The sequence below is a fragment of the Rosa rugosa genome, chromosome 6 (assembly GCF_958449725.1).
Source record: "Rosa rugosa chromosome 6, drRosRugo1.1, whole genome shotgun sequence".
Classification (NCBI taxonomy): domain Eukaryota; kingdom Viridiplantae; phylum Streptophyta; class Magnoliopsida; order Rosales; family Rosaceae; genus Rosa; species Rosa rugosa.
This window is the reverse complement of record NC_084825.1, coordinates 10,208,712-10,231,244: the sequence shown is the minus strand read 5'-3', so window position 1 is coordinate 10,231,244 and position 22,533 is coordinate 10,208,712. Positions and strand designations below refer to the sequence as shown.

At 39.6% G+C, this 22,533-nt stretch overlaps 2 protein-coding genes across 2 annotated transcripts; one reads left to right on the top strand and one right to left on the bottom strand.

Moving 5' to 3' along the window:
• Window positions 1-81: 81 nt before the first annotated feature.
• LOC133714949 (probable protein arginine N-methyltransferase 3) lies at window positions 82-4,386 on the bottom strand. The gene is made up of 7 exons (XM_062141235.1): window positions 4,072-4,386; window positions 3,283-3,840; window positions 3,030-3,127; window positions 2,058-2,136; window positions 1,713-1,970; window positions 1,427-1,594; window positions 82-933 (listed from the first exon to the last, which is right to left on the bottom strand). Exons 1-7 carry the CDS (start codon window positions 4,348-4,350, stop codon window positions 475-477), a joined length of 1,899 nt encoding a protein of 632 aa, XP_061997219.1. The 5' UTR covers window positions 4,351-4,386; the 3' UTR covers window positions 82-474.
• Window positions 4,387-12,359: 7,973 nt separating this feature from the next.
• LOC133716196 (trihelix transcription factor ENAP1-like) lies at window positions 12,360-13,137 on the top strand. The gene is made up of 2 exons (XM_062142917.1): window positions 12,360-12,835; window positions 12,935-13,137. The coding sequence occupies exons 1-2, from the start codon at window positions 12,484-12,486 to the stop codon at window positions 13,135-13,137; spliced, it is 555 nt and encodes a 184-aa protein (XP_061998901.1). The 5' UTR covers window positions 12,360-12,483.
• Window positions 13,138-22,533: the final 9,396 nt, after the last annotated feature.

Here is a 22,533-nt window from a genome sequence, read left to right as displayed (position 1 = left end):
CTAATATCAGACTGACAAATTGAGAATACAGAAAAGTACATACTTGACAATAAAAAAACTAAACTGAGCTAGTCGACAATAAAAAAGCTAAATTGAGCTAGTAATAAATGGAGAAAGAGAGGTTTTCTCTCCTGGTGATAAATTTCCTGGCTGTTGGAGCTGCTTCCAAAAAGTTTGCCATATATTAACTCCAGTTTTGAACAAAATAGGCAAAAAGTAACATACAATTGAAAATCAACAGGTGAAAAATCAAAATGGAACTACAGAAGCAAAGCCAATCCACACCAGCTGCCAAAAAAGGAAGATTTCCAGAGGGTGAGCTTGGATTTTGAGCAACCAATGTAGATTATAAAGTTGCACAGGTCAGCTGTGTTTCCGACCATAAAGATCAAAGCTCCAGCAGTTTAGAGGGACTGTCAGTATTCAAATGCTAAGAAGCACCGACCATCAGGATCCTGGATCTTTATCATTAGACTAAGATAGATTAAAGAGTTGCAAAGGCCAGCTGTGTTTCCGACCATGAGGATCAATTCCAGTAGTTTCTAGGGAAATGTCAATGTTGCGATGTTGAGAAGCACGGGCAATACTTATGCGCAACTGAATCCGCGCTGCAGGACATACTTCGGTGCCAACTGCTGCTGATCTGTCCACACAAGATTCTCCTGATGTCACAGCAATTGGTTCCTGGAATGTCAAAATTGTTTGCATCCAGTGGGTTTGGGGAGTGTATGGGGACGTGGACAAAACAGCTGGCTTTTCCTTGCAGAACCTGCTGGTAAATCCAGTCTCAAACCACAAGACAACTCCGTAACACCAAGTTGTTTCAGATTTCAGGTCATTCGAGCCACTAGTTGCACCATCGCAGTTTGGTTCCAACACAACACTTGCAGTAAAATCGACTTCATCTGGCTTCATAGTAACCAAGTCAAAGGTCTGCGCAGCAAAAAAGAGGAAATCATTGTCTACCTGATCGGAGTTGGAGGTACATATATTGTCTAGCTCTCCGTACCACTTCAACTTACAAGGAATTTCAATTGCACAGAAATAAAAAAGTATGGAGGTTAAAATACAAAGTTCATAAGATCCTTCAAAGATGCTTCTAACATCAAATATCTTGGGATAGGTTACAGCTAAATCTTGACGTGGCTTTCCCATTCACCTTTGATATGTTGAGCCAAACTCTCATGCTGAGTTTGATATGTCTATTATCAAGGCTTGGGAGCTAGCAGCTGCCATATTAGGGTCTACTTTAAATTATTTATTGCTTGATCTGTTGAGTTATCAAGGACATTATGCAAAAAGAAACTGAGTATCACAGACATACAAAAAATGGCTGATCCATCACATACTCGAGGTATTAAACCAATAGCAAATTTAAGTCATATGATGGGCAAATTTCACAATTAGATAATAGCACAACACCAACCTGGAGAATAGCAGCACTGGTCACCAAACCATGATCATCCACGACATCAACTATAGGGACTTTAGCAGCACCATCAACGAGCTCCTTGCCAACACAAGACATGTTGAAACCATACACGTTTTCCCAAAATGGAAGACTCGTAGCACCTTTTCCAAATCCAGCAACAAACTAAGAAGAAAAGGAAATAACAAATTAGAAGGAAAAAGAAAAAAACAAAAAGGACCATGAGGACATCATTTGGATAAGCATATAAAGAACTGTAGATTCTCGAGGTGAGAGGACTCACAATGGTTGCTGTGTCAGGGAGGATGGCGCCTCCAGGTTTCAACCACTTATCCCGTGCAAAGAGCACTGAACTGAGCATTGCCTCATAAAGTAGGCAATACCCCATCCATTCACTCAGTAATACATCAACACTATGAGGTTGGATCACCATGGATTTATCAAGCTCCTCAACCATACCTTGAACCACTTCTATTACCCCAGTGCCATGGGCAGTACTGCCAACTGGACTCTTCCACAAAAGACCATTATCTTTTGCTATCTGCAATTGACAAAACCAATGAAGTAACTAGAACAAATTCTTAGGACATGAAGGAACGGAAATAAGAAGATTACTGAGATAGTTTACCCGAGTTGCCACTGAAGCCATCTTCTCACTTGCTTCAACTGCAATTACCCTTGAAGCCCCTGCTTGTGCTGCAAAGAGACTATTAGAAAAAAAAAGAGATAAAATTAGATGTTGCTAAGTAACAGATCATTATCAAAATTGCATGAGATTAATATCTATAGACTCTGTATTGTGTTCTGCTTCCGGACAACTTTTTTTTTTTTCTTTTTTCTTTTTTCTTTTTTTGGGGTAAATATTTGTGGACCAGCAAACAATGCAAACATTTAAACGTCGCTCACATCAAAGTACATCAAAGATATAATATAGTAGCCGTAGCAAGTTAGCAGCCCAGATAATCACATGCCCATTTATGTGATATGCTTAAAATTGAACAAAAGTATTCATTCAAATTGCCAGAGAGAATACCAAGTATGCTTAGAATACTATTCTTCTAAATTGGGCATGTATAAAAGAATAAATGTCAGCTGCAAGAGCCAACTCAAGACAGGGCTCAGCAACCCCCATTGATTCCCTCAACTCATATATAGTAAATTGTTTTTTAATGAATGCCATGTATACGCATAACTTTCTAAAATATCACAGACATTAAGCATCTTGCAACAATGATTTGTCTTCCAAATACAGGAATAGGCCTTGATTTCCCATAAATCAATAGTTCCTTCCAACCAAAATTATCCCTTTTTCATGCTATCATTACCATGGTACTTTAACTAATATCACCATGTTTAATTCACATTATTTTCGACACAATGTGTGCACAAATTAGTTCACTAGTTGTCAACTAAACGTTCCATGTTCAACAATCATGGTAATTTGGGAAATTAAATCTACTACAAATGTTACAACAATACAGGTAGTGAAAAGCAGAGTGTTTTTTCAATATACCATCGATGTTAAGAGTAAGGAAGGGGTGGATTGGCACTGTTAGCCAATAATGCATTAAAGACAAAAATTACTGATGTGTAGTCTCACCTAAGTATGCCTGTGCCACAACCTACATCCATCACTATCGCACTCTTCAAGAGAGAGGGATTCTTTAAAATAGCCTGTCCATAAGCATCCATTCTTACCTGCATAACCACAGCAAAGAGGTATAAGAAATAGTTAAACACAAAAGAAGTCGGGCATTTTCAGTTCAAACTTTCTTCTGTGATGAATAAAGTAATGTAACTGTATTTTCAATTCTGCAAGAACCTCAAATGAAGTGTTTTTTTTTTATATATACCTTATCACTGAGCATTTCTCTGTGAATGCCATATGAGCTGTAAGAGGCAAAGTAATCGTCATTGATATTCTTCATATCCTTTGAACCATGATTTGGAATATATGCTTTTATACTCTTCCCTTTTGTCTTTCTATCAGCTGACCCAACATGCTCTCCTGAATTCACACCATTGGCAGTCACCTTTCCAGATGAGCTAGCTGTGTTCAAGTAGCCATTCGATGGTGAATCAACATCCCTTCTCCCACTCTCACAAGAGTTGTCAGACTCACCACCAATCTTTTCCACATGAATCTGATGATCAATGCAAATCTCTTCAAAATGCCGCAAATCACTCATAAGTTCGTCCTTGTCAACCGCTACAGCGTAGTCATCGTCGCCTTCTTCATCTTCACCGAAACTAAACAAGACTGAATCATCTTGCAAAAAAGGCTTGAGATACTCGTCGCTATTCCACATAGGTTTAATGTCTTTCAAATTGACTGTTTCATGTAAATGATTTTGTAAATCTTTGTTGGACTGACAGCTTAGCCCGCAACTCCAACATCTGTTTTCCGCAACCTGGTTACAAATGTGAATCAGCAGATAATAAGAAAATAAACTCTCAAAAATTTATCTTCCAATAGAAACACATTGCTACGCAAATTCACATCCAATTCCTAACACAGAACACTATACTATATTCATCTGAAAAACACAAAGAAAATACATGCCGAAAGAGAGCATAAACTCATAAAAAGAAATTTTTTTTTTTTTTTTTTTTAAATCCACTTTCTGAGAGCAGTGACTGACCTGAGAGCGAAGGTAGTTAATAAGCTTGAAGGAGCTGTAGAAGCTTAAGCCCAGGGCTTTCCGAATGGCGGGAAAATCGAAATGGTGAGTGGCGCTGCAGTGGTCGAACAGTTCGTCGCAGGAACTGAACCTGGAGTCGCAGAAGAAGCAGAGCAAGTCTGAGTCCAAGTCGGAGCTCTCTTCTTCTTCTTCGGCGTTCCAATCGTCCCACTCTTGGAGCTCCTCAACTTCGTCTTCGTCGTCTGTCAAGGTCGGGTCGTATTCCGTACGGTTCGCCATGACTGATTTGAGAGAGAGAGAGAGAAACGGCTTAAACCCTTCACAAACCCTACAAGTTTTTATTTATTTAAAAATCCAAACGGTAAATACTTGCATTTTATTTTATTTACTTTACCTTTTGCCTACAGTAACTAAAAGTTACCTTTGGCCAAATCTGTTATTTTTGTGTTAAATTTGTCGGTGACACACCGTAATCAGGTTAGAGTCAAATCAAATCAAATTAAATAAAAATAAATAAAAGCAAGAAGTGTGGAAAATCAATAAAGAAATTAAGACTAAAAACTAAGCGATGATTGATCACTTTGTTTTAAACAAATAATAAGTACTAGAAATTGCCAACACACCATTTGAATAGTGTGTGAGTTATGGATTAAGGTCGAAATTATGTGCATATATTTGTAGTGGGTGGTGGATTTGAATGAGAGGCAAAAAAGTAAAATAACACAATATTACTGTTCACTATTGAAGGTTGAATGACATAGTCGTAATAAAACAACAAAGATAGGTAAAACAGTAATCCAATATGGACGTTACTGTTCATAAGGAGTTAGAACTTTAGTATAGGTAATGTAGGGCTTTTAAATTCACTAGAAGCACACATATAAAGATGTATAAATCATTTCACTAAAAAACAAACCAAATAAAATGAATTAGAAGTAAGAAGTGTGGAAAATTAACGTAGAAAAACTAAAACTAGAAACGAAGTGATCACGTATGTCCCAAAACCCTAGCCGCGTTGGGTCTTCGAAGGAGTGCTTATGCCCGGTCCGACGGCATGCCCTCGCGGCAGAGTCATCGGACGGGCCAGAAGGGACCTGGTGTCCCGTGCTTGGTGGTCCAATCGAACGGAAGGCGGCAGAGTAGCATCCTTATCCAGATTTCTTGGAACCGTCGGAGATTGGCAGCAGCGGGTAGGTGGATTAGAGGTGGCGCTGGTGTCGCTCCACCCTAAATCGAAGCAGAGACGGCAGGATGTGTGGTCACTGGGTGGGGAGGAGTGGGTGGCGATGAGATCGGGACCTGATGCAATCAAATCAGATCGAAGGTTTCCGATCGAGTTTGGGGCGTTGAGAACCGATCTGAGGTGGAGGATGGTTGGGAGGGGCAGCGCTCCTTGCTGGATGGATGTGGATGATAGAGGGACGCCTAATAGTTGGGTGGTGTGGCGGTGGAGCTGATGCCGGCGGTGCGATGGCAAAGGTTTCTTGCAAGATGGTGGTGGTGCTACATCTGTTGTCTTCTGAATTAGATTAGTCTTGCTGGCTATTGGGCTTGGGCTCTGACCCTTGACCCATTCTAATGTTTTGTTTTAAAATTCTATTTTGGGCTACTAAGGTTTTAAATAGTTTTTTGTTGTTTATTTCCAATAATTCCCTATTTTTTTAGGGAGCTATGCTGTTAGTTCCTTAATGAGCGCTAACAGGTGTAGTTAGGTGGTTTTTTTAGCCTGCAGATTATGATATTTCTTGTATATCTTGATAATGGAAGCTTCTGGCGCACCGCAATTGAGCGCATTGGCAAAGGAAGTTCTCACACGAAATTATCCTTTATTATTATTATTATTATTATTATTATTATTATTATTATTATATTTTATTTTATAAAGAGGATCAAATAATTTCACTCATACCCCCATAGTGACTCGAACCCAGGACCTAGATCCTAGGTAGTAAGCACTCTAACCACTGAGCTAACTCACACAAATTATCTCTTTATAGGGTAATGTTGTAGTTTGTTAAACTCCTTGTTTAAGTGAGCTTCGATGTTTTAAGCGAATGGTACATGATTCTCGTTCCTGAGAATTTTTTTTTTTTTTTTTTTGAAATGGACTGGTTCTTGAAAAATTTGTAAGTGTCGTTCTGGCCTGCGAATATCAATGAAATCTTCATTTACTCAAAAAAAGAAACTAAGTGATCACTTTGTTTTAAATGAATGGAAAACATCTTGGACTTTGAATCTCACTAGAAGCCATTTCATTAAAAGACAAACTAAATCAAAAGAATTAGAAGCAAAAAGTGTGGAAAATTGTAATACCCCGAAAAATCCAAATTAAATTCCATGGATTTTTAGAAATGATTTCACGATAGTAGGAGCGAGTACGAAGCTTGGAGAAGTTGTGGAATTAGTTCGAACGATTTTATTTTTGAAAACGAACGTTTTTAGGGGGTCAACAAAGTTGACTTTTTATACGTTCAAAATTTGGGAAAACTTCCTTCATGAAAGTTGTAGAGCTCGTCGATACGAGTTCGTGGACATGTGGAACGCAATATTTGGAGTTCTTATGAATAAGTTATGAATTTTTGAAAATTGGGAATTTTCTATAAATAGGAAATTTTCTGATTTTTTTATTTTCATTTAAGGACGAAAAAAAGTTCTTTTTGCGGAAAAGCCCCCGGTTTCCTCCGTTCTCTCTCTTCCTTCGACCTTCAGAACCCTCGGGTTCCGACCGACCCGGCCCGGCCAAACGGTGGTCCTCCAGCCTCCTCTGGCCCCGGACCCGGCCTTCCCCGAGCTCGCCGTCGCACGCACAGCCTCCCTCTGGTGTCTCCTTGCCCCGCCGCTGTCTCTATCCCTGGATCGAAGCCCCCCAGAGCCAAGCTTTTGACCCGATCGGATCTTGGCCGTGCCGGTGTTGCACGGGCCGATCCTCCCCATTTTTGTGATCTCCTCCTTCCCCTGATCATCCTCATATCCTCCTTGCTTGACGATTTGGAGTGTGGAGTGAAAGATCACGAGTTGAAGATTTCGACGTCCCTGATTCAATCTGGAATCTGATCAGACGCACCAGATTAATCCAACTTCAACGCTTGATCTAGGACAATCTAGGCCGAACCAGGCTTAGCTCCAGGTATGGAAGTCGATCACCCTTTCATTTTGAACCAGTTTGTAGTTGGTCACTTTGCCATCAAAGGTGGTTGACCTGCGTTGACCGCCGCGTTGACCGCCCACTGACCACCGCTTGTGGCGGCGCATCAGACCATATTTCGAGTTTTCATTATCTAGGCGATGATCTATGCATCCATACGAGCGTTTTGATATATAACATGGTCATGTTAGAAAAAGTTGATAAATAGTGGATTTACGTTTTGACGTTACTATTTAACGTTTTTACGTTTATCTTCGGTTTACGATCTGTGAAGATCTGACCATCGGTTTTGCTTCAATTTTGGATATGTTGATCGTATGACTGTCCCGGTGACTTTGTGAGGTCACGGGCGAAGATCCGACCGTTGGCTTCGTATAATTGAGAAATCGTGATTCGGAAAGCGATTCGTGAGAATCCGTCCGTCGAATTTTCGTATAATTTTGAGGAGATGTTTGTTAGAGCGATTCAAGAAGATCTGACCGTTGGATCTTCGTGATAATTTTGGAGGATGATCTTAAGGGCGATCCGTGAGGATCCGACCGTTGGATCATCATATAAATTCGATCTGACCGTTGGATCATCATTAAATTAGAATCCGACCGTGGATTTCCGTATATGTGTGCTTTTGAGTTGTTGGCTAAGTTAAGATCATTATTGGATTAGGTGATCGATGGATTTATTTGGCGGACGATTCGTGAGATTGTTAATGGAGCTGTTAAGAAGACGCAGCTGGATTAGAGGTGAGTAAACCTCACGTGGTTCATATTACGAACCCAATACAATTAATTGCTTATTTTGTTGCAATCATATGAACTATTGTTGGTATTACTAGACATTCCTGTGTGAATGTCTGTATATATATTATTACGTGAAATAATATGTATTGTTGGAGTTGTGTTGAGTTTATTGTTGAGAAACAATATATTGTGAGAGGTGTTGAGTTATTGTTGAGAAACAATATATTGTGAGAGGTATTGAGTTATTGTTGAGAAACAATATATTGTGAGAGGTATTGAGTTTATTGTTGAGAAACAATATATTGTGAGAGGTGTTGAGTTTTATTGTTGAGGAACAATAAATTGTTGTGATCTGTGGAGATCACTAGGTCACGAGGTGACCATGGCATCTATTAGTGAATCACGCTCTCGTACCGGGCTGGTGGTTATTAATAGTATTAAATCGTAATCACGTCTGTGGCCGGACGAGTGGTTACGTTCAGTTAGAGCTCTAGTCTGTCTGCCAAATGTGGAGTGACCTTATGAGTGAATTTGAGAGTAACTCATAAGTGTCTATATATATGTGGTAACCTTATGAGGGAAATTGAGAGTAACTCATAAGGGTCTATATATATATATGAGTGTGTCTGTCAAATGTTGGGAAATCTTATGAGCTAAATTGAGAGTAACTCATAAGTGTCTATATATATATATGAGTCTGTCTGTTAAATGTTGGGAAATCTTATGAGCTAAATTGAGAGTAACTCATAAGTGTCTATATATATATATGAGAGTGAGAAAGTAACGTGGGTTTGTGGTGGTCTTGTAATTTAATAAATCAACAGTTCTTTCTTGTTTACTCATACTAGCTGTCAAAAGCTTACCGGGTTTTGTGTTGTTGCAACTCCCGGTACACTATTCAAATTGTGTAGCGGGTAATCCTACAGGACAGGAGAACCAGGACGGTGATCGTGCGGTTAGAGCAATTGTTAGAGTTTTACAGCAATTGTAAGTTGTGAGGTGTGTTATGCTCATTTAGAGCTTTACAATATTGCTTGTGAGAGTGAATTGTAATAATGAACTCGAGGTTTCAAGATTTGGAGTTTGTGTACCGTGTGGTGAGGTTATATTGAGAAAAAAATTCAGAACGTTTATTTGATTAAGTGGTTTAATTCATGTTTCGGATTTGAATTTATCATTCAAAATTCGGGGCGTGACAAAAATCAATGTAGAGAATCTAACACTAGAAACTAAGTGATCATTTTGTTTGAAATGAATGGAAAGCATATAGAGCTTTAAATCTCACTAGAACAACTTGTATAAACTATAAAGATTTAGAACTCATTTCACTAAAAGACAAATCAAATCAAATAAATTAGAAGAAAGAGGTTTGAAAAATCAATGTAGAGAAACTAACACTAGTGGCACGTTTACTTACTTGGAATGGAAAATAATCATGAATCGGAGACAAGTGGAATGGGAGAAGAAATGAATCGGTATTTATTCCGGAGGAATGATTCCTAAACCCATCTCCCCCCTTCGTAATCGAATTCCTGAGTATTCAGGAATCGATTCCTGATAAATAGGTGAGACCTACACCGATTCCCATTCCTTCATGTGTTAGTAAACACAGGAATTCTTTTACCTGGAATCATTCCGATTGCTTTATGTGTTAGTAAACACAGGGATATTTTTACTCCGTAATCATTCCATTACATTCCATTCCAAGTAAGTAGACATGCCCTAGGTTTAAATGAATGGAAAACATCTAGCTCGCGTTTTTGTATCTTACTAGAAGCATAAATGTAATGATTTAGAAGCCATTTGATTGAAAGACAAATAAAATAAAAAAATAAAATAAAATTAGAAGCAAGAAGTGTGAAAATCAATGTAGAGAAACTAATAACTAGAAACTAAGTGATCACTTTGTTTGAAATAAATGGAAAGCATGTTGGGCTACAAATCCAACATATGCTCAAAAGAAAGAAAAAAAAAAGTGAGAATGCAATTTTTCTTTTCTAAAGAAAATTCTAAAGAAAAATATTTTATTTATTAAAGAAAAGAATTCATCGAAGGGAACATAGTGTCCGAGCGCAAATTAATATTTTCCTGACAATGAATGTTTCGAAGGAAATCAGACCAATATCAGTGGCCTAAATTATATATTATCGACAAGAACAAGAACGTTCGAAATATATTATTTAGAGGCTAAATAAAATCTATGTGAAGATCAAGTAATTTTGAGACAAATCTTGATATTTATTGATTTACTAGTAATTATTAAAGATTTGATAATTAATGAGGATTTGCTTAATTATCAATGTTGTACAAGATGGGAGAATATCAATATGGCAGCTGCACCTATGGCAGCAGATTGAAGAAGAAATAAGGACGTGGGCCATGCAGGTTATCAAGTAGGCCTCATCATATGGCCTTTGGGCCCAAAGCCCGCTCGGCCCTGCTCTTCCATTAGGGCGGGCCGGCCCGACCCTTTCTAAAATAGGGTAGGGTATGGGTCATACAAATGAAGCCCGGTCCTACCCTACGGCCCAGCCTGATTGAGCCCGTAAGGGCTAGGCTCGGCCCGACCCTAACCCAGCCCTAAAAATTAATATTATATTTTTGTTATTTTCTATTACATAATACAAAAATTACATAGAAATGAAAATATATGCTTCTGTGATTCTGTCAATCTCTCCTAAACCCAATGACCCAATTAATGTTTGACTGCATGAGGCCCATTTTGCCTGGCCCGAGTCCAAGTCCAAATCCAAAGTGAAATACCTATCATCGAAGGGTCGACCTAAACTCAGTTCTGAGCGACTTGGCTTAGTAGCAGGAGGCAGCAGCCATTTGGAGAGAGAACTGGCACTCGCACTCGTACAGATCTTCCCGGTTTGACCCTCTCTTCTTCTCTATTCAACTTTCCAATCGCCTCCAAAACTCTAATCCACCAAACCTCAACCAAGGGAAAGTTTTGGAAGGGAATTGGGTTTTGGAGTTCAATTCATGGCGTGCAACTCATGAGAGTGAGAGACAGAGTTGCTTTCATGCCTAGGAAATGAAAGCACGCCATGAGTTGCAGACGCAGCGAAATCGCATCAGTGATTTGACCAGTAGTCTTACCAGAATCTCATCAAGGACGCCATCGTGGTCGGCGAGACTGGTAAGAGCTCGCTTATGAAGGCCGCCGCCGTCCGCCATGGAATTGGTAGCAATTAGTTTGAATTCGGAGGAAGGTCGATGTTGTGCCTTTTGGAGGAGGGGTCTTTGGAGCAGTCGAGTTTGTTGAGGAGTGCAGTGGCAGTGGCGGCGGCGCGTGTATGAGGTTCTTCGAATTCTTGTTTGTTCTGGGTTTGAATCTCTCTCTCTCTCGAAATGTCACACTTCTTCTAGATCAAAAATTCTTAGAGCGAAAACAGATAGATAGACCAGAGATCTCCTCAGAGATGTAAAAATGATGACGTCGGCGGTGGTCAACACCTATCCACTTGCCGAAGTACTCATTCCCCACGCGATGAGGTCCAGTCGATTGAGGAAAGGTATGTGACTGTGTTTTTTTGGATCTGATTTGTTTTGTTTGTGTTAAAATTGGGGTTTCAATATCCTTGTTTGCATTTGTTGCTAAACTGAAATATATGTCGTTAAACTGAAATTGAAAGTGAAAGTGAAATATATGTCTAGAAGCAAGCTTTTCCCATAAATATATGTCTAGTTGCATTTATATATGTTGCTGAACTGAACTCCCACATAAATTAATTATATTGTTTTTCGTTGCAGGTTCTTTGTTTGGTTGCCATGAAAGATTACCACTTCTTGTGAATTGATGAAGACTTGATCAATTTTCGTATCAGTGTCAAGCACTGCTTGAGTTTATGTATCAGTTTGACTGTTTTAGTTTATGTAGTTAGTGTTTTATGTGAGTTAAAGTGTTAAACAAAGGCCCTGCCCGACCCTATTTGAACCAGCCCAGCCCGGCCCTTGCGGAATGGGCCTTAAGGGCGGGTAAGGGCTTACGTATTGAAGCCCCGGCCCGACCCTAAATTTTGTTGACTTGGTCAAAGCCCGGCCCTACCCTAAGCCCTAAAATTTAGGGTAGGGCCGGCCCTAGCCCGGCCCATGATGAGGATATCAAGGTTAGCCATATATGGGAATTAAGGTATGATGATGGACGTGGAACATTTTGGGTAACATGCAATCAACCTTAATTTATTTAGGGCAAATTACTGGTCACACCCTCATCTTTTTGGGATTCGACAGTTCAGTCCCTCGTATCGTAATTTTAACAAGTAACTCCTCAGACATTCAAATTTCACACAATTTGGTCCAAAATGACGATTTTACCCCTTACTTCCTTTTTTTTTTTTTAATTCTTCTCTCGTTTTTTTGTTTTGTTTTTTTTTTCTGCTTCTCTCTCACTTTGTCTCTCTCTAACACCACCTGCGCACTCTAGCATTCCCCACCTTCTCTCTCTCTCTTCCCTTAACCAATGTCAACGACCACCCACCACCACCATCACAACCCTCATTCTTCTCCTAACCTACACCCCCAATGTCCTCACCCACTCCCCGCCGCCGCTTCCCGCCGCTGTGCTGGACCGACGACGAGGCCCAAGCCCTCATCTCCGTCTTCAAGGACAAGTGGTTCTCCCTCGGCCGCACCAATCTCAAAGCCAACGACTGGGATGACGTCGCCGCCACCCTCGCCGCCCAATTCCCCCTCGTCTCCCCCTCCAAGACGGCCGCGCAGTGCCACAACAAGATCGAGAAGCTCCGCAAACGGTACCACTCCGAGAAGCAGCGGGCCTCGACCCGACCCGGTCGGTTCTCGCCTTGGGCTTTGTATCGGTTTATGGAGGAATTGGAGGGCGAGTCTGGTAAGTCGGGCCACACGGCCAGTAAAGGTGAGGGGAATTCGAGTTCTAGGTTTTTAGCTGATTTGGATGAATTTGTTGATGTACGGAGTGGTGGTGGGGATGCTGGTTTTCCTGTGAAATCATTAGGTCATAGGAATTTGGCGCCTTTGTTTAATCCTAAAATGAAGTTGAAGAAGAATGAAAGCTCAGGGTATCTTCGAAAATTCGAAGGAGTGGATTCTAGTGGTGTTAAAGATTTGGGAGGGGCTTCGGGTTTGTTGAGGAGTGTTAGAGAGGTTGATCCAGTTGAAGAGACGGTATCGTCGATTCAGTTGCTTGGGGAGAAGTAGGAAAAAAAAACAGAGAGAGAGAGAGAAGAATTAAAAAAAAAAAAAAAGGAAGTGAGGGGTAAAATGGTCATTTTGGACCAAATTGTGTGAAATTTGAATGTCTGAGGAGTTACTTGTTAAAATTACGATACGAGGGACTGAACTGTCGAATCCCAAAAAGATGAGGGTGTGACCAGTAATCTGTATATATATATATATATATATATATATATATATACAGATCCTATCCAGAGCGGAGCTCCGCTTTGAAATTAAACGAGTGAAGTTCGAGTTTTGTGTCACTTTTCAGTCTCACATCCACATCTCGACCGTTCAGTTTTTAGGTACTAGTGTATAGATCATCTATGAAAATTTTCAGCCAAAATGACGATCGTTAAGGCATTGATAATTGCCTTAAAGCTAGTACGGTTCAGGTTGACAGATTCAGTCCGTCCATTGGTTTAAGCGAGTTAGATACCTTAACGATCATGAATTTGGCTGAAAATTTACAAAGATGATCTATACACTAGTACCTAAAAACTGAACGGTAGATATGTGGATATGCGACAGAAAAGTGACCCAAAACTCGAACTTCACACGTTAATTTCAAAGCGGAGCTCCGCTCTGGATAAGATCTGTATATATATATATATACAAATTTTATCCAGAGCGAGGTTAGGGTTTAGGGTTACTTTTAGGTCGCATTTCCACATTTCGACCGTTCAGTTTTTAGGTACTAATGTATAGATCATCTCTGCAAAATTTCAACCAAATTGATGGTCGTTAAGGCATTGATAACTGCCTTAAAGCTAGTACGATTTAGGTTGGACAGATTCAGTTCGTCCACTGGTTTAAGTGAGTTAGATACCTTAAAGATCATCAATTTGGCTGAAATTTTGTATAGATGATCTATACATTAGTACCTAAAAACTGAACGGTCGAGATGTGGATATGAGACCAAAAAGTGACCCTAAACCCTAACCTCGCTCTGAAATTTCAAAGCGAGGCCTCGCTCTGGACAAAATCTGTATATATATATATGCTTATAAAAAAATAAAAATAAAAACAAGGATATATATGAATGCAAAACGTACATAACCAAGAGTTGGTTTAAATAAGGATATCTGGCTTAGATGGTAGCTACATGATAGAGGCAACTAATTATTAATTATTGTTTGTATCATGACTAATAAATGTTTTGATTGGATTCAAGGCTAATAACTGTGGTCTAAAATATAGTCTATTTTTATCCTTTTAAGTAGGAGATATTTAAGTTCTATAAGGAAGGTGAATCCGCACATTGAAGATGCCTCAAGGTCTTCGTCATCTGTCAAGGCAGGTCGTATTTCGTATGGTTCGCCATGACTAATTTGAGAGAGAGAGAGAGAGGTGAGAAACAAAAACGGCTTAAACCCTTCAGAAACCATACAAATTTTTATTTAAAACTCCAACGGTAAATACTTGCATTTTATTTTGTTTTACTTTTTTACCTTTGGCCATTTGTGTGGTTACCGAGCTACAATAAATAAAAGTTACCTTGGCCAATTGTTTGGTTGCCGGGCTACTATCTTTGTTTCAAGCTATTGGATTCTCCAAATGTATTATTCTTGTGTTAAATTGTCTGTGACACACTATTATCATGTCAGAGTCCCATGATACCAAGCTAGGGCAAGTAGTTAATATAATAGAAAATTACTCATAAGTGTCATTTTGAAACTTTAATTAGCCATAAGGCCACCTGCATCCCCAAACTATTTCTTTCTTGACAATTTTACCCTTCCTACCTAACAGACCCAATTCCATCGATCTGTGATCGCTCTCTCTCTCCACTATCACAGTTTCTCTCTCTCTCTCTCTCTCTCTCTCTGCTCTCCCTCTCTCCCTCGTCGATCACAGATCTTCACGTCTTGGTCTCCGCCTCCGATTCCGGCGAACCTCCTGCACGATGCTCTCTCTCTCCTCCGTTTCGCAACTGGATCTCCGACGCACGAACTGGATCTCTGATGCACGACGCGGACTGGAACCAGATCTCCGATTCTCTCCCCTGCCTCTCTCTCTCTCTGTCACGCCCCGAATTTTGAATAACCAATTCAAATCCGAAACATGAATAAACAATTAATACAAATAACGTTCTGAATTTTTTTCTCAGAACAAACACACCACTCGCCACTCAACACAAAACTCGAAAACCTCGAGTTAATTATTACAATTCACTCTTACAAAGTAAAATTGTAAAGCTCTAAATGAGCATAACAAACCTCACAATATAATGCTGTAATTCACATAACACTACTCTAAGCTGCCCGATCACCGTCCTGGTTCTCCTGACCTGCAGGGTTATCCGCTACACCGTTTGAATAGTGTACCGGGATTGCAACAACACAAAACCCGGTAAGCTTTTGACAGCCCGTATGAGTAAAAAGAAAGAACTGTTGATTTATTAAATTTCAGTTCAAGTAAAATTCAACAGTATTACGTCTGCAAAGAGACATCAAACCACTCATGTAAAACCACAAGGAATACATTTTCACAATCCTCAAATCACAATACACCACACTGGTCCTGCAAAAACCCAACCCACATAACACCACTTTGGTCCATCCCACAGCACATTAGAGCTCTAACCACATCGCTACCAGTCACCTTGGCCTAGGTGCAAGTAATGCGACATACTTCGGTTAATAATAAACCGTCGCGCTTTGGACATCCCCGTCCTCAGCACCATATACTTCGGTTAATAATAAACCGTCGCGCTTTGGACATCCCCGTCCTCAGCACACAACTTCGGTTAATAATAAACCGTCGCACCTTGGACATCCCCGTCCTCAGCACACAAACACTCCGGTTATCCTTAACCGTCGAACTTCGGACACCTCATCCTCAGAACCCTACATTCTCTAACTCTATACATCCTCCAATGTAAATCATGAATATTAACAAGAACTCATCAATCATGTTCATCACATATAAATATGGTAAGTCACATGTCAATTCATAATAATTTAATCATCCCAATTCCACACTCTTCAATGTCACACCATTCACATATAATCACGTAAATATATATATACGTAAAATAAGGTAATTAAATTTATTCGGTTCGTAATATGAACCACGTGAGGTTTACTCACCTCTAAATTCCCGCTGCGTCTTCTTAACAGCTCAAAATACAATTTCACGAATCGTCCGCCAAATCCAACCGTCGATCACCTAGTCAAACATGACCTTAACTTAGCCAATAACTCAAAGACAAAATCAAACGACAATCCAATGGTCGGATCGAAATTAAATGATGATCCAACGGTCGGATCGAAATCAAATGATGATCCAACGGTCGGATCCTCACAGATCGCCTTTAGGATCATCCTCCAAAAATCATTACGAAGATCCAACGGTCGGATCTTCCTGAATCGTCCTTACTAACATCTCCGCTAATTTATACGAAAATCCAACGGACGGATTCTCACGAATCGCCTCCCTAATCACTGTTTAGCAATTATACGAAGATCCAACGGTCGAATCTTCGCCCATGACCACACAAAGCCTCTGGGGCAGTCATACGATCATCATATCAAAATTATAGGTTCATCTGACGGTCCTAATTCCACAGATCATAAATCTAACGATCGAAATCGATCGAAATCTCAAAATTCATAACTAATTCATACGATAACCGAAAAATGCGTATAATACGCCGAAATGATCGTATCGAAACATAGAATCATAAAATGGACAGAAACTAAATTTTTGACCTCCGGAGGTGGCCGGAAAGGGCCGCCGGAGTTAGGGACAGAGCCACCGCCGACCACCACAATTGGTATCGGGGCTGTGCTTGTCCCCTTCGTTTTCTCATTCTGGACACTTTTCATAACTAGCACAAGACCAAAAATGACAGGAAGGGATCGAAATGTACCAAAAACCAGTCGGTGGCCGGAATTTTTCCAGAAACCGGCGAGCTCCAAAATCGACGTGAAAACTACAACCTCACGCCTCGATCCCTTCTGGAAAATTGTTCAGAACTTCCTTATGAACTCAACAAGCCAAGAATCACAAGAAACGATCGTGTATAGCTCGAGATATCTTGATCCGAAGGTTGGTTGTTCGATCCGCACGGGTCGAGCTCCGACGAACGTGAAAACGTTCGATCCAGTTCCGATCCTTCTTGGTGCTTGTATAGGAAGATGAGGCGAGCTCAATGAGCCAAGAATCAAGTGAAATGGTGCTCTGTAGCTCGAGATATCGAGTTTGGAACGAAAACGAGCTAAACCGGACTCGGGGTCGCCGCCGTCGCTGCCGGCCGTGCCGCCGCGCAAGGTTACCTCCGGTAGCTGCGCAAGGTCGAGGCGAAGCCGTGGAAGGTGGTCTGAGGTTGTTTGGTGGTCTGTGGTGGACGGTGCAGCACGATGAACAAAGCTCTGTTTTGTTTCTTCGACTGTGACGAGAGGAAACGAGAGAGAGAACGAGAGAGAAATAGAGAGGAAAGGAATTAAGTTTCTGCTGTCGGTCGATCGAGTGTCGGCAACAATTCATAGTGCTCTAATCGACAATCATCATGAAAGGTAAAGAATGAAATGATCATGTTCCTTGCTTTTGATTAATTATAAAAAATCCGGTTATTACACTCTCTCCAGCGAAACACTCCTCTCCACCATCACGTCGGTGACTGGAACTGAATCCCCGACAGACGCGCCGTTTCACGATTAGATCTCGGACGCACGAAATGGATCTCTGATGCACGATGGTCTCAGCCTTGGCTCCGGCAGCACCCTTCCTCAACGCCATCGCCTATTCTATTGTCGATTCCATCTCCATCACCTTTCTCAGTCGAAGCCGAACCGAACGAAGACAAGCCGGAGTAGATTCTCACCGTTTCCGCCCAAGAGGACAACGTCGCCGGAATATAGCTCACCGGAATTGATCGTTCTATGGTTCGTTGTGCTAAGTTTTTGATTTTCTTATAGATTTGTGGTTTGAATCATGTATTGCTACTGTTTTTGGAAATGGCAGAAACTCCTGTATTGTTTTTTTCATTCAGTTTGATAGCTTTGGTTTGATTTGGGCAATTACTATGAATTTTACAATTGTTTTGATTTCTGAGTAGCTTTTGTATTGTTTTGAGTTATGGTAATGAAATTGGATCTTAATTTTCTGCCTCATTGTTCAATTTTGATCTTATGGTATCTATGTTTCTGATGGTGTTTTAGTTTGGTTTGTATTTTTGTTTTTGTGGTTGAATTCTGTTTTCTGATGGTGTTGTGATGTATTTTGATTGATGAATAATGAACCATTTCTTGTATGTTATTTGTTGCAGTTAGTAACTCTCTATAACTGTTATAGCGACTTTTCAACATAGTGATAGTATCTTTCTATGTCTATGTTAGTATCTTTTCAACATGATGTCAATAGCTTCTATTTTCATTTTCATTATTTCAAGTTAGCAGCTCCGTGTAATTGTTCTATTGCCATTTCAATATCGTGATAGTAGCTTTATGTGTCTATGTTAGTATATTTTCAAGCTAATGTCAATATCTTATTTTTTTCAAATCAGTAGCTCTCTGTAACTATTATAGTGGTTTTCCATCATAGTGATCGTAGCTTTCTGTACCTATGTTAGTAGCTCTCTAATGTTAGTGAGAGTAGCTCTCTAATGTTAGTGAGAGTAGCTCGTTGGTGTTGGTGACAGTAACTTTTGTTGTTGGTGACAGTAACTTTTGGTGTTGGTAAAAGTAGTTTTTGGTGTTGGTGAAAGTAGTTTTCTGGTGTTGGTGAGAGTAGCATTTGTTGCTGATGAGAGTATCTTTTGGTATTGGTGACAATATCTTTTGTTGGTGGGGATAATAGCTTTTTGTTTTGGGGAGCATAGGTTTTTTGGTAAGGAGTAGCTTTTGTTGTTGGTGATAGTAGCTTTTGTTATCTCGCCGGAGGTTGCCGGAAATCTCACTAGAGTAGCTTTTGTTGCTAGTGATAGTAGCTTTTGTGACCTCACCGGATGTGGCCGAGAATCTCATTAGAGTAGCTTTTGTTGCTAGCCACAGTAGCTTTTGGTGTTAGTGACAGTAACTTTTGTGGTCGCCGAAGTTCGCCGGAAGTTGGCCGGAGACCCGCCAGAGTTCGCCGCAGGTCGGCCAGAGACCCGCTGGAGTTGACTGGAGACCTCGCCGGAGAGGAGAGAGATAATGCTTGTTGATTTTGTACTCTAGTGGCATTTATGTAAATATGTTAGTTTTTAATATCCAAAATATAACACATTTTTTAATCTAGTAGCCTTATGAGGGAAAAAACTAGTTGGTGGCCTTATGGCTAAAAAAACATTGAAAGATGCACTTATATGTAATTAACTCATAATATAACCAAAAGATATATAGTTACGTGTATATGTGGAAAAGATGTTAATAATAGGGTTTTACTTTGGATTGGAATATTTCTTGTCATTATGGCTATTGCAATTGGCGGCAGACCAGCTTATTTCCTTCAGTACTCTTTTCCTTGATGAATGAATTGAATTGATCCAAGATCAAAATTCTTGGCTAGTTTCCTATCCTTAACGAATATATGATCTTATCCTTGATGGATTTGAAATTTGAAGCATATATATTTAAAAGCCGTATAAGCAAGAGCACCACAATCATTAGAAAAAATATAATGAGTTCAGCTACTCCATCCGAAGAACGAAAAATTAAGAATTCAGGTACATAAGCTTTCTCAACGAATTTCTGTTTCGATCTTTTTCCTAATCATGGGTCACTAAACTTGGATGCATGATATGGTCTCCCTCTCATGACAATATTTCTAATATTCCTATAGATTTCTAAATGAAAGAAGATTATAGAGATAGATGCATATAGCAACTATATAGTTCTTACTACGTTCTGATAACTTGTATTCATCTCAGTTAGAAAATTAATAACAAAGATATGACAATGATTGGTCACAGAAGAAGGTAAACAATGCATAATTCAATGAATTAGCCACACACGTCCACCCAGATCAATTAGTTTGCACGTCTGTTTTATCATCAAATCGACTACCAAATTTTATGCTTGTATAGTAGAAGTGAAAACTTTTATTGATCACGATAGATGACACAACTATATGTCACAAGTCTAAAGTACCGTAGTATTATTACTCTTAAGTAATTTAATTTTGGTAGAATCGAATATTGAAACTTTGTTGTCTTTCTCAGATTGGGCAGAATTGCCGAAGCACTTTTGGATTCTGTTTTAGAGAAATTGGTATCAGCCGTGGACTATTTGCGATTCAGTGTTGTTTGTATTTCATGGTATCATGTAGCAAAAGATAACTACAAGAGTGCCCGTGTTAGGACTTAGGATGTCTGGTCCAATGTTGCTCTTGATTTCTAGTGACGAAGAAGATACATGGAATTTATTCAATGTCATGGAAGATAAGGTTCTTGATATGCAAGTAAGATTACCGAATAAGCGATTTTGTGGGTCTTCAAAAGGATGGCTCGTAGCAGTAGAAGAAAATTATGATGCATGTGACCTTACTTAATCCATTCTATAGGGTTAAAGGGAGGGAAGATCAAAAAAATTCAATCATTCGCCTTCCTCCAATGATCCCTCCAGATTGGTTTAAAGTTAAAAGATGCTGTGACTATTTTATCCATAGGGCAACAATTTCAGCAGACCCAATTTTAGATGCAAACAAGTGCATTGTTGTGGTTATATATGAGGATCGTTGTCAATTGGGTTTTATTAGACTGAAAGATACAAAATGGACTTACCTTGACAAAAGGTGGTACCCAGTTGAAGAAGTCGTTCATGTCGTTGAAGACAATTTTTATGCCGTTGATAATTTCAGCCAACGTACTTTTATCTTTTGAGATTACTAGGGAGTCAAACTCAGATGTCACATTGGCTGCAAAGGGCCTTCCAGACGAGTACGTCAATAGGAATTATCTGATTCATACAGATGATGGGGGATTGTTGATGGTTCAAAGGATTCTGGGCTGTCAAGTTGACAAATGTGTGACTATAGAATTTAAGATTTTTGAACTGAACTCTGAAAAGTTCGAATGGACTGAGAAAACAACCTTAGGTAATACTGCTTTCTTTGTGGGAGATAACTCTTCAGTATCTGTGTTGGCGTCAAAATTTCCAGAATGTCAACCAAACTGCATTTACTTCAACCAAGATAATAATCATATGGACAGTGAAATTAGACCTTGTGGACCTCATGAATTCGGTGTGTATAATGTCGAAAGTAAACAAATTTCTAAGCCTTATACCACAAATGCAATGAGTCGCTTGAAGAAGACTAAGCTGCATCCAATCTGGGTTGTGCCAACTTTTTTTCTCTAATGATTGTTTTCGATCTTCACCTGTTGCTTCAAGTATGTATAATGTCTATGTCCATATAGTTAAACTTTTGCTTCTACTGTTTGATATTTGGTTCTATCATTTTTGTATTCTTTTGCACAGATGTTATACTAAGATCCTTTTGGCTTGGCTTATTCTAGGTGCTGATCAGATAATACCAAGTTTCTGCAACAAACTTTGTCCTACATGCTTTTAATTATTTGTTGTTCTTGTAGCAACTCGTTTATGGTTGGTGTTTGTGATAATTTGCTTGCTTCGTTTAAGATGCAGCAAGCAACATCTCAATGATCTCATTCTATCTGTGTATAAAGTTCACTTTATTTTCAGTCTGCGTCTTCACCCCAGAAGAAAGAAAAGGAAAAGATTAATTGGACGTTAGTGAACTAAGCCACTGTAAGCCAAAAGCCAAGGTGGGAAAGAAAAAAAGTTATTAATATTTGAATACAAATTCTTCATTTCCTGCAGATTAATTATCAAGGTTGATCTAGGTTTGCCAGACTTCACCTTATGCACATAAGGACATTGCAGAAAGCAAGATGAGAGATTGTGTATGACACCTAATAATCTCATGTTTTCGAGCAGGTTGTTGTGGTTGAAATTGACTCTAAACAGTTTTCAATATTGTGAAGGATGTTTCTTGGTGACATTTGGGAAATCTCCTCTTATGAAGAAGATTAAGTAGTAGATTTAAAGGGAGCTAAGATGGTACAAGGCGTTGGTTGAGAAGAACTGTGAACACTGGTAGATTTGCTTGCTGTGGAAGCTAAAAGGCCGGAGGATGGCCTGATCTGGGTAATTGGGTGCTTTTCCCTCCGTTAATTAATTTGGTCAGTGAATTGCCCCCTCCTTTGATGTCAACAATTGATGTAGAAAGAGGAAGTCATAAAGTTGCGTCTTGTCATAAATCTGCACAGTGCTGGTGATGTATTTTGCAGCTTCCTTCTTCTCCAATTTTAGAAATTTTAGTTCTCCTCCTTTGAAAAAAAAAAACACAACAACAACAACAGAATGATTTGATTAAGTGACAACATCCTAAATTAGGATTTTTGAGATTGAGTTTTGATGGCTCAGTAAAATG